Here is a 13,427-nt window from a genome sequence, read left to right on the forward strand (position 1 = left end):
AAATGAACAAAGCTTCAAACTTGTCATAGTTTAATAAACATTTAAGATGAAAATATTTAAACTAACTGCACATTGAGTTTACCAATTATTTGATTCTATTTTTTACTTTATTTTATAAATCCCCTTCAATATCTGCTATTTTACTAGTATGCCATGAAATATTAAATATCTTGAAATCTCTGTTGATTGAAAATATTTTTAGGTTTCTACTAAACTGTGGATTTTTGTAGACTACATACATGAAAATACACACAGATATACAAACACACACACACTAAACATCTTTTTCAGTCAAAATATAGTTAATTCACAGCAATACAATACTCAGTAGTAAAATTTTCTTTTGAAAATTATCAGTATTTTTACCTTAAGAACTGGCCACTAGGTATCTATGTGGAATGAATAAGCGATCAGACACTCACTGTACAAATTATCCTTGATTGAGATCTTCAAAAGAGAATTAGGATTCATTCTAATTGGCTAAATATTACTAATATCAAAACCACTTTGGAATCTACTAGTTCAGTTCAATGGAGAGAAGTAACTGAGATCACAATATAAACCCAAATTTTGTGTGAAAGGAGCAAAAAATACTTAATGTGGTTATTTAGTGTCATACTATTCTATTAATTTTCAGCTTCTTTAAACCTTTTTAAAAGTAAATGATATTGAAGTACAATATACGTACAAAAAGTGCAAGTGCCTTAAGTGGAAAGTTTGATGAATTTTCACAAATTGTATACCTTATGTAACCAGCATCCATGTCAAGAATCAGAATGTAAGCAGAAGCCCAGAAGCCCCCTCCCTCTATTTCTCCTTCTAATCATTACTCCCTAGAGGAACCACTATTCTTTTTTTGGTTGCTGTTGAAGAAGATTGGCCCTGAGCTAACATCTGTTGCCTATCATCCTTTTTTTGTTTGAGTAAGATTGTCACTGAGCTAATATGTGTGCCAGTCTCACTCTATTTTGTACCTGGGATGCCACCACAGCATGGCTTGACAAGTGGTGTATCTGGGATCTAAACCTGTGAATCCGCCGGGCTGCCCAGGCAGAGCACACGAACTTAACCACTATGCCGCTGGGCCGGCCCCAAGGAACCAGTATTCTGACTTCCAGCATCACAGATTCATTTTGTCTGGTTTTGTATCTTATGTAAACGGAATCATACAGTATGAACTATTTTGTGTCTGGCTTCTTTCACTCAACATTGTGTTTATGAAAATCACTCATGTTGTATGTACTTAAAATTTGTTTACTCTCATTATTGTATAGTATTCCAATACACAGAAGACCACAGTTTGCTTTTAGCTATCTTATATAACTTATTTGCTCCTCACTGGATGGTTGGCTCCATGGGGCCAGGGATCTCTGTTTCCATCACTGATATATCCCAGATACCTAGAATAGCATCTTGTACACAGCAGGTGCTTTGCAAGAATTTGTTGAATTAAGATATGACTAGATTTTAGTCACTCAGAAGTCTTCCAGTGCACAAGTGCTTGGGCCTGCATGCCCCGCATTAGCTCTCTCTCTAGTCTCTGGTTCTCCTCACTAGTCTCCTTAGCGCCCCTTTGACGTCCTTGTTCCTCAAAGTGTAAATCAGGGGATTCAGCAGGGGAGTCACCAGAGTATAGAAGAGGGCAATGCTTTTGTTCACATCCTGCGAATAACTGGAGGGAGGCTGGAGGTACATGGAGATGAGTGTGCCAAAGAAAATGATCACTACCATTAGGTGAGAGCCACAGGTTCCAAAAGCCTTCCACCTTCCATGGGCTGATTTTATCTTCAGGACTGCACGGGGAATGTGACCATAGGATACTAAGATTAATGACAGGGGCACCACCAAGAAGAAGACACTGACAGCAAAGAGTTCAGCCTCATTGATGGAGGTGTTGGTGCAGGCCAGTTTTAGCATCACTGGAACTTCACAGAAGAAGTGGTCTACTCGGTTTTTACCACAGAGGGGAAGAGTCATGGTCAATGCCGTCTGTACTACAGAATTGCCAAACCCTGTAAGCCAAGCAGTCACAACAAGCTGCAAGCAAAGCTGGGGATGCATGATCACCATGTAGTGGAGTGGGCGGCACACAGCCGCATAGCGGTCATAGGCCATGACAGACAGGAGGACACACTCCACTCCCCCGAGTCCCAAGGCAATGAAGAGCTGGGTCAAACAGCCACCATAAGTGATGGTCTTGTCCTTCCCCTTAAAGTTGGCCAGTGTCTGAGGGACAGTGCAAGTAGTCAAACAAAGATCCATGAAAGAGAGGTTGGAGAGGAAGAAATACATAGGGGTATGGAGGCGAGGATCCAAAACTGACAAAAGGATAATTGTGCCATTACCTAGAAAGCTCAAAAAGTAGATGATCAGGATGGCCACAAAGAGAGCCGTTTCCAGCTGAGGTCTGTTGGAGAAGCCCAGGAGAATGAATCCAGAGAAGGTGCTGTCATTAGCTCTTTCCATTGCACTCTGCCAGTTGGAATTAAGAGGACTCTATGCTTTTATTTTCCATGTTTAATCCACCTCTTTTCTCCTAGAGTGGGTAAATAGAGTTTGGTTGGGAGCTTGAAGCATTTTCACAACACTTCCTGGTTGGCAAGAAAGGGAGTGATAAATAGGTACTGTATATGAGTACCTTCTTTGCTTCAGGCACTGGCCTAAACTTCCTATGCATTTTCTCACAACAACTCTATGAGCTTGGCATTATCATGATCTCCACTGAATAGAAGAAGGAACTGAGTCTTAAAGAGTTTCAGTAATTTTCCCAGAGTGACTCATCTAATGAATGGCAGAGGGGCTGGCTCAGCGGTTAAGAGTGCAAATTCAGCTTCGGCAGCCTGGGGTTTGCCGGTTTGGATCCGGGTGCCGACATGGCACCACTTGGCAAGCCATGCTGTGACAGGAGTCCCACATATAAAGTAGAGGAAGTTGGGCACGGATGTGAGCTCAGGGCCAGTCTTCCTCAGCAAAAAGAGGAGGATTGGCAGTAGATGTTAACTCAGGGCTAATCTCCCTCAAAAGAAAAAAAAAAAAAGCAGAGGCAGGATTAAAACTGACGCCACGACATGAGTTCTTTACTGCTAGGGACACTGCCTTTTTATAATTGCATGAACTCTAAAGATAATCCAAGTTTCTCAAAAAATTAAATCTAATTGTCTTGAATATTTTGCAAATATGTACTCCCCAGTCCCTCTAGTTTTGTTTTCCATGGGGAACTGAAATATTTCAGACTGCCTTTCTTCTGTTTTGTGTAGAGAAAAAATATATTATCTGAAGTTTCATAAACAATAAAATTTACCATCACCAATTTTATTCAAGGGGAATAATATGTTTTAATGCCTACACCAAAGGAACCTTTGATTACGGAGCCTGAAATCATGTTTAAAGGTTGGACATGATTTAAGAATTCATTGTTTCCAAAATCTCATGTTTTGGAGGACTAATCCTGAAGAATCATCATTGATACCACTTTCAGCAAAAACTCAGGGAACGAACAACACAATGTTTACTCTTTCCTTTTCTTTCACTTTGTAATTCTCTTTTTAAATTCTTCAATGTGGTAGAGTAATTTATTTTTTTCCACTTTTCACTCTGCTCTTCCTATAAATACCAAATCATTCCTTTTTTTATTAAAATCAGCAGGCATTTTCTTGGAAATAAACTTCTCTCTCACACACAAACACACGCACATACAACCCTCCATGATGCAAGTTTAGTAGTAAATAATACGTAAGGAAGAGAAATATTTCATAATATCACAACAGCCTAGAAAAGAGTCTGGTATATGGTAGATTCACAAAAGATAGATGTTGAATAAATGAAAATACGGAAGAAGTTTAAAATCTGTAATAGGTTATAGAAAGTGAATTTAAGGGTTATTGAAATCTATAAGTGTACAAGGGCAAAAACAATAAGGAATCTCGAACAACAGTTAATAAGCAGTCTTTACCATTCAAACTTTAGATTTTTGTAAAATGCTGTGTTTTATGGACCCTTTCAGGAGTGTTAATCTTTTGTAAATGTCACTTTTCTATTAGCAAAACCCATGACCAGGCAAGAGGATATTGATTGTTTTGGTGGCTGTTGTTACTGTATTTTCAAAGAGTGAAATTAATTTGGAATAGTAAGTTCTAAAATGCAATAAAGTGGGAATCAGGATGCTTGAATTCTAATACAAATCTACGACTAATAAGCTCTGAGATTCTAAAGGCTGCTCCCCCCACCCCTACTTCCTGGCCTTCTCTCCTTCAAAATAAAAGAGATACTGTTGTCAGCTTTTAATAACCAATGAAAGACAATGTTTTTAGCTCTTTACTGAAACCTGGTAGGTTTATGTTCCAATAGATCTATTGTGGCATTTTTTTTTTTTTTTTTTTTGCTGAGGAACATTGGCCCTGAGTTAACATTTGTTGCCAATTGTCCTCTTTTTGCTTGAGGAAGATTGGCTCTGAGCTAACACCAGTGCCAATACTCCTCTACTTTATATGTGAGCCACATCAAGCCACAGTGTGGCTTGATGAGTGGTGTGTGGGTCTGTGCCCAGGATGCAAACCCAAGAACCCCTGGCTGCTGAAGAGGAGCACCTGAACTTATCCACTATGTCATGGGGCTGGCACCCTACTGTTGTACTTTGAATATACTCTCCTCAGTCCTTCCACACCCTTTAGTGACAACATGGTTCTTAATTTCTATAGCTTCCAGATTATCAGGCCTTGTTTCAAAATATCCAGAATCATAAAACTGGCATTAGTCACCAGAATTTGTTTTATCAAATGTTGTTGGTGCTCACCTTTGCTTCTTCTCTCTATCCTTGTGCTTTAAGAGTCACAGAGAAGGAGCGTCTCCAGTCCATCACGGTGCCAGTTAAAGGCTCTTAAAATGCTTTCAAATAGGCTGTTGTTTCTCAGAGATCACTGAAATATCTCATGACTCAGTCTAGAACATGATTTGAAGTGATTTTATTCTTCTTACTGATGCACAGAAAGTGATTTGAACCAAGAAAGCACATATTCTAATAAAAAAGACATAAAGTTCATTGTAACTACAAAAGTAGAATTAAATTGACATAGGCATTTTAATATAGATTTCTGTATGTTATATTCTTTTCCTGGCCTGCCATAACAGAGTACCACAAAGTACATGGTTTAAGACAACAGAAATTTATTGTCTCAGTTGTGGAGGCTGGAAGTCCAAAATAAAGGTGTTGGCAGGGTCTCTGAATCCTGTAGGAGAGAATAAATCCTTGCAATTTTCTAGCTGCTGGTGGTTTGCTGCCAGTTTTGGGGGTTCCTGGGCTTGCAGCTGAAGCACTTCAATTACTGCCTCGGTAATCACACAGCGGTCTCCCCCGTCCATCTGTCTTTCTGTTTTTCTTATAAGAATACCAGTCATATTGGAATAGGGCCCACCCTAACTGAGTAGAACTTTCCCTTCACTTGATTACGTCTGCAAAGACCCTATTTCCAAACAAGGTCATATGAATGGGAACCAATGATTAGGATTTCACCATATCTTTTTTGGGGAACACTATTCAACCCATACCAATAGAATAGTGTAATCACGCTTGTCAAATTATAAGAGTTCTTTATTATAAATGTGTGCTATGCAGTGATAAGCCTAAGATGCAGATATTAGTTCTATCTTATTCCAAGTTCATAAACGAGGTACAATGTGACTATGATAATTGCTAAGATGATTATCGATAAAATTGCTATTTCTGTTATTCCAATTGGTGTGTAGATAGCAGAAGTCCACAGTAATAGGAAAAACTGATTCCCCTTAGTAAGCATGAATATCCAATGAAGGCTTTTCTCCTATACACACCTTGTTACACTTTAGGGATCTGAAACATAAATACAGGTTGCATGCCTATAAGACTTAGCACTAAGCATTTGGTTTGAATTGAAAGAGAAAATACTTATGTCCTTTCACTTCTTTATTGAAGTGGTATGTGGAGTTTAGACTACTCTTTCAGTCTAGAATTTAATCGATGTATAAAGCAAACTCATGCACAGACACCAGTTCTGCACGAAGCACCACCACATTTGGATCTAAGGAATCAGGAGCAAAAGGAGCAATCTCAGCTGGCCTTTGGAACATTTGAATGGATGTTGGGTTAAAAATATGACATCTTCTTTCATAGAAGAATAAGAAAGATTATAGCTATCCAATTACCTTCTCAAAGAAGCAAGATGGTCTTTGAAGGACCACTGCAGTTCTGCGAAACTAGAAGATTGGCATATTGTTGGGAAAGTTAATATCTAGCAGCTGAAACCACATGATTAATAGTTCCCCATGAATGCTGATACATTCAGTAATTACTAAGCAGTGTGTGGTCGTGGAACTGCAGAAATGTGTTAGGGGCTGAAGTAGATAGAACAGAATTCTTAAAATAAATACAGAGCCATATATTTTAAAAATGCCTTAAAATATGCCAACCTTGGGCAGGATAATCCTTGAAAATTGTTAATCATCAAAGTCAAGGAAAATGGAAATTGTTGGTACTTCAGGATAGTCAAAAGTAGTACCAACTCTTTTTATAATTATTGCTAGCATAACATGTCATCCTCAGGTTTTTCCAGGAAGATTGTCCACTCATTTTATAGAGTGTTCCAGTGCAAAAGAGGAAAAATAAATTAGAATGGACAATTGAGTCTGTAGCTAAACAGAAGTTGGAATCTGTGAATTCTATGGAATCTGCCCATGAAAGAAGGGCTAATACTACATCTGAAGGATATATTTATAAGTCACAAAGTCAAAGTACATGCTTTAGGGACTGAAATACATGAGGATGTGTTTATTTTTAGCGGTCCCAAGAGTGCCCTGCCCGGTGTAACTCATTAGACTCAGTTCAGGCATCCAGAGTTCGGCTGCCTCTTGGGAGCAGCCAAGCAGGAAGGCTCTAGAGAGGTGACATCAACAGGTTGTCCATCTCTTCCTGCCAAATTGACTAGGGGTGAACCTATTGTCTACTTAATTTCCATTTCTCAAATCTAGTAGTATTGATTGCAAATTTTTCTGCTAGACTTTAAATCTTTTTGTTTATTTGAGACATGATTGATGTATAATACTATTTAGTTTAAAGTGTACTACATAGTGATTCAATATTTGTATATATTGCAAAACGATCACCACAATAAGTCTAGTTAACATCCATCACCGCACACAGTTAAAATTTTTTTTTCTTGTGATAAGAACTTTTAAGATCTACTTTCTGGCAACTTTGAAATATACAATGTTTACTAACTATAGTCTCTACGCTGTACATTACATCCCCATGGCTAGTCTTTAAATTCTTCATCCTATTTTCAGAAATATTATTTTTTCCTACTTAAAAGAGTAAAAAAATTTTCAGTAAGTATAAATTTCTGCGACTTTTTTCATATTAGTTATATTCTTCCACTATTAATGACTCACTTAAAAAAAGTGTTTTCTAATGGTGCTATCAACTTTTACCTTCCACATTTTTTGAGACTTTGTTACTCAGACATATCTAATCTATTCCATCTTCAGCTTCTTATATCCCATTATCTGTTTATCCGTAGCCTAAAATATGCTGAAGTGTGCCCTATCAGAAAAATAAAATTAAGATTAAGTTGCTCTTCCCCAACCCCACACTCTTCTAGCTCTCCCTTTCATTAACTTAGAATCATCTTGATAGTACACAAAATACCCATGTTTGTTCTCCTCTCGTCAACACTTTTAAATACTCTTATTTGTATTCTTGCCCTGCCGCTGTTGTGAAGCTGCTTTCTGTGAAATCTTCAATACCTTTCCAGTCAACAAGGTCGACAAACTAATCATCATCTTACTTGACGTAATTTGGCATTGATGATGTTCCCTCCTTCAAGAAATTATGCTAATAGCTTCTCTGTGTTTGTTATCTATTATTTCTTGGAACCCTGATTCTCACTCTTCTTTCTCATTGGACATAAGCTTCAATGTTTAGATTTCCTAAAATTCTATCCTTGGCTGTCTTTTGTCTCCATACTGATCCTGAGATACTTTGCTGTTTCCATGGCTCAAACTACTATCTATGTATATGATAAATCTTCTTTCCATATCTACAATGTAGACCTACTCTTGAGTTCAATACTAAAGCAAATGGAATCTTGGCTATATACACATGGACTATTTATGAACTCGAAAATTTCAATAGTTTTACAATCTAATTTATCATTTTATGAAATTAGCTCCATATAAGTCATGTAAATCATGTAAGAAAACATGTCAAATTTCCATAATCTCCTTACCAAACCCTCAGTAACCACTTTGAGACTCCTGAATTTTCCTTGACTCTGCCCTTTGTTTGGGTCACAACATTGAACCTAAGCTTTGTTGATTCTCTTTCTGACATGTTTTTAGAATACATTCACCCTCTAGCACACATTTTCCGCTTGTTATCAACATATTAATTAAGATCTTTTTATTCTTGCAAGAACTATTTAAGTCATCTCCTAGGAGAACTTCCAACCAAATCGACTCGCAGTTTCTTTAGTTTTATCGAATTTTTTTCCTAAACTACATAATCGCATCACTTCTTTGCTTAAAGATAGCTATCTTCTACAAGATTAAATAAAAAGTACAACTTTAACATATGAAACTGTATTTATTCCATGGACCCTGTAGTTGTGGGAAGAAATCCACAACTTGCTTTTCACTGCATACACATTCCAGTTTGGGGCCAATATATTAGGCGTTCTATCACTCTAACATGTTGTTTCATCTGAAAGGTATTTCTAATTGAATTCTTTGCTCAAGGATCATATTCTTTATGAAGACCAGAAAATCCCCACTTGCTCTCTTTTTTGAGGTCTTGTAACATGTTCTACCTAATTATTATTATTACTAATCAGTGGCCATGGTATTTATTCTTGGCTGCCTATATTCCATGTAGAATGTGAATTCCTTCAGGATGGACCTATTTCTTCTTCACCTTTCTATCCCCAGTGGAATTCTATGTCCTATGCATTCTATGTTTTCAAAATTTTATTCTTAATGAATATTAAGTTAATGAGCTGAAATTCTGAAACAATGAATGTAATTTCAATGTAAGCTGTAATTGTAGTAGATTGAAAAAGAATCTGAGAATTATCTTGTTCTCTCTGTATATGTTAAAGGTACATGTACATCTTTCACAAGTAGATATTGATTTAAGAGGTGAGGTTATGAATGTGGATTTGAGGAATCTTATTAATATGTAAAAATGATAACTTACTTTTCTGCTTAAATTTCTTTGGCAGTGCACCATTGTCTTCAGAATAAAGTGTTAACTCTTAAGCATAGCAGTCAAGGTCCTTGTTCATGTTGTGTTTCTTTGTTTTTCTAGTTTCACAGATCAGCTTTTCCCTCTGATGCTCCTTTCACTTTGAATGTTCTTATATAGTGGATGTCTTTTCAGACATCATAGTTAAGTTAAAGCATTTCTTACTCTGTGAAGTGTGTCTTCTTCTTCCAAGTAAGGTTGATAATGTGCTATTTTATGCCCCAGAAGTCAAACCATTTTTATTAAACGAAGAATTAAACTGTCATATAAGCACCCATCTTAAGATATCATTAAAAGGAATGCAAAGAAATAAAAGAGATTAATAAAAAAAAATCAGAATCAATTAGCTAAAAAGAGATTAGGATTGATTCTTGTTCAGGAAATGGATCTGGTATGTTTTTTAAAGCCAAGCTACCATTAAGACTACGAGTGCTCTCTAGAGTTATATTTACTTGTTTTATAAATAAGAACTTTAAGTCAATTCCTTTCTCTTAAATATTACTCCTTTAAATCTAGAATATCTCTCTAAATTATTTTATAATTTTCCTTTCTTTGTCAATATTATATACTCATTGACTGTCACTTTTATGTATTACTGCAGTCTTTTAGAATCATGGAAAACTTACACCCGCTTTATTAATGCTTCATTATAGTTAGTAGGTACACCTAGAGAATACTCCTCACAAGAAATGAGAAATCAAATTTGAGCATTAAGTGTTCTTCTTTAAGATAATTTGTTTAATTTAGCACCTTGAAACTGTTAAAGTCCAATTCTATTTAGTCACCTAAGGTGCCTGCTTGGGTTAATCAGCTGTTAAACCTCTTCTCTGTTTTTTCCCCTTTGGAGATTATCAATCAGAACTTACTGTTTTGGGTATAGTTTCTACTTATTCTGGAGTTAGTTGTCTAGTTAAAATGATTCTCTGGGAGATCTGGTGTCAAGATGGTAGCATAGGCAGACTCTGAACTCACTTCCTCCCATGACATAACTAATTTTCAACTACTCTTGGAAAAGTTATCCTTGAGAGAGAACTGAAAACCAGATAACAAGAATCCCCACAACAAGGGACAGTACTGACTGAGGTGGGAGAGGCAGAAATTCCTTTCTGGAGGGAAAAATGCCACCTTCCAGCTGTGGTGCTTTTCGGCCAGCTGGGAGCAATCCTAAGGTATAAAGCCTTCCCTGGAGGAGTAGGGGATCTGAGTGGGGGAACATTATCACAATAAGCAGCTTTTGGATTCAGCATAACTGAGACAAGTGTCATAATATCTGGCTTTATTAGCTATTAACTACAATGGAGAATACTCCCAGAAAAGCTACTGGACACAAGGGAAAAAAGAAAGCCTGCTCTTAAACAGCCCATGCACAAACTCACCCATTTTGAAAAGCAACCTAAAATCACCAGAAAGAAAGGTACACAGCCCTTTGGTGAAAACAGATTCACTTGATAGGCTCTGGGTGCCTCTGAGTGAGGGGTGAGACCTCCCCTGGCTGGATCTACCTCCCAAGGGATGGAGACATTGGTGGCAGCCATTATTGTCACCTAGTGCAGGTGTGCTGATACAGATGCTGGCAGGAGCCATTGGAGTTCTTCCCCTGGCCTATTAGGCCAGGATCTGCCCCACCCACTAGGGCACCAATTTAATCCAGCTCAGCCAGGGCAGACAGCCTGCCCTAGGGACCGGGCCTAGCCAATAGCAAGCCCTCAGGCAACTTGTGGGCCTGCATAAGTGGGGAACCTGGAACCTCTGCAGGTGGGTGAGTGGGTCTGCCTCTGTGGGGCAGGGTGTGTGTGAGGGGTGGGCCTGCATTGGTGGAGTGTGCGGGACCTCTGCAGCAGGATGGAAGGGTCTGCTTCAGTGGGTCAAGGTGTGGGCATGGGGCAAGACTGTGTTGATGTGTTGTGTGTCCCTTCTGGCAGTGAGGGTTGTGAGTTGCAGCAGACTTGTCTTCTCAAAGAGCCACATAGGGAATCGGCCCCATCCTCCAAAGCCAGAAAAAAATTGGGTGCTTTCATGCCTGGGGCCATCCTAACTCCACTGCAATCTTGAGAGCTGACAACAGCCTTGTAGGCCATAGGCCTACAGCAATTGTAAGCCCCTGAGCCAAGCAACGAGCCATGCTGGAGGTCTACATTGTTAACAGAAAAACTGCAAAAAGAATGTGCTATTAAACATTGCAGCCAACTGTGCTGGGGCTCACCACACCTGATAAAGTGACAGAAGGGATCATAGCAACCACATGCAGCTGAGTATTGTGACCAGCTGCCCTGGGGGACAGCCTAGCCTTCCTGGGTACCTGTGCCAAGCATAACTCTGCTCCAGCAGAAGGACACATGTAGCCCACACAGGGGAGAATCCTGGAACATTTGGAACTGGTGACAAGAGGGAAGAACATTGCTGGGCTTCATGGGGCATCTGTTATATCAGACAACCTCTCCAAGATCAGGAGATGTAGCTGATCTACCTAATACATAGATATAGCACAGAGAGGAGACAAAGGAATATGTTCCAAGTAAGGGAACAGGAAAAAAAACCCAATAAAGAACTAAACATAACAGGGATAAACAATCTACCTGACAAAGAGGACAAACTAGCAGTCATAAGGATGCTTACTGATCTTGGGAGAAGAATGAATGAACTCAGTGATGACTTCAACAAAGAACTGGAAAATATAAAAAGGAACCAATCAGAACTGAAGAATATAATACTGGAAATGAAAAAATCACTAGAGGGACTCAATAGCAGAGAGTAGATGATACAGAAGAATGGACTTGTGAGCTGGACTAAAGATTAGAGGAAACCACCCAAGCTGAGCAAATAAAAGAGAAGAGAATTAAAAAGAACAAAGACAGTCTAAGGAACCTCTGGGACAACATCAAGCACACTAACACCTGTATTATAGGTGTCCAGAAGGAGAAGAGAGAGACAAAGGAGCATAGAATCTATTTGAAGAAATAATAGCTGGAAAGTTTCCTAACCTAAGGAAGGAAACAGACATCCAGGTACAGGAAGCACACAGAGCACCAAGAAATATAAACCCAAAGAGGCCCATGCTAAGACACATTATAATTAAAATGTCAAGAATTAAACATAAAGGGACTGGCCCAGTCATGCAGTGGTTAAGTTCACACGTTCTGCTTTGGTGGCCCAGGGTTTGCCAGTTTGGATTCTGGGTGTGGATCTTTGCACCACTTGTCAAGCCATGCTGTGGCAGGTGTCCCACATATAAAGTAGAGGAAGATGGTCACAGATGTTAGCTCAGGGCCAGTCTTCCTCAGCAAAAAGAGGAGGATTGGCAGCAGATGTTAACTCAGAGCTAATCTTCCTCAAAAAAAAAAAAAAGAAAAAGAAAAAAGAATTAAACATAAAGAGAGGATCCTAAAAGGATGCAAGAGAAAGGCAACAAGGTACGTACAAAGGAAACCCCATAAGGCTATCAGCTGACTTCTCAGCTGAAACCTTATGGGCTAGAAGGGAATGGTATGATATATTTAAAGTACTGAAAGGAAAAAGTCCACAGCCAGGAATAATCTACCTGGAAAGGTTACCATTCAGAATGGAAGGAGAGATAAAGAGTTTCCCAGACAAGCAAAAACTAAAGGAGTTTATCACTGAGAAATCAGCCTTACAAGAAATCCTAAAGGGACTTATTTAAGTGGAAAAAAGAAGACAACAAAGAAGGAATAAAAAAAATCATTAAAAAAATAAGAAAAATATTAAAACCTGGTAAAGGGAAAAATACAGTGAAGGTAGCAGATCCACTACCCATGAAGCTAATATGAAGGTCAAAAGACAAAAGTACTAAAATTGTATATTTCCATGATAAGAGGGTAACAGACACATATGCACGATAAAGAGGGTAGATATGATATCATAAACAAAATGTGGGAGGAGGGGAGTAAAAGAGCAGAACTTTTAGCAAGAGGCCAAACTAAAGAGACCATCAAGCTAATAAAGATTGCTATATGCCTGGATTATTATACATGAACCTCATGGTAATCACAAACCAGAAATCTATAATGAACACAGAAAAAAGCAAGAGGAAGAAACCCAAACATAATAATAAAGAAAGCCATCAAACCACAAGGGAAGAGAGCAAGAGAAGAAGAAAGGAACAGAGAAGAACTACTAAAACCCCTGGAAAAACTAGCAAAAT

At 38.4% G+C, this 13,427-nt stretch overlaps 1 protein-coding gene across 1 annotated transcript; it reads right to left on the reverse strand.

Moving 5' to 3' along the window:
* Positions 1–1,533: 1,533 nt before the first annotated feature.
* Positions 1,534–2,466, reverse strand: LOC123287683 (putative olfactory receptor 2B8). Its single transcript, XM_070516781.1, has one exon. The coding sequence runs from the start codon at positions 2,464–2,466 to the stop codon at positions 1,534–1,536; it is 933 nt and encodes a 310-aa protein (XP_070372882.1).
* Between the last annotated feature and the right edge of the window lie 10,961 nt (positions 2,467–13,427).

The sequence above is a fragment of the Equus asinus genome, chromosome 8, assembly GCF_041296235.1.
Source record: "Equus asinus isolate D_3611 breed Donkey chromosome 8, EquAss-T2T_v2, whole genome shotgun sequence".
In the NCBI taxonomy this organism is placed as follows: Eukaryota; Metazoa; Chordata; class Mammalia; order Perissodactyla; family Equidae; genus Equus; species Equus asinus.

What these genes read in the sequence shown, in the direction of transcription:
- LOC123287683 (XM_070516781.1), bottom strand. Translation starts at nt 2,466, where the DNA reads ATGGAAAGAGCTAATGACAGCACCTTCTCTGGATTCATTCTCCTGGGC.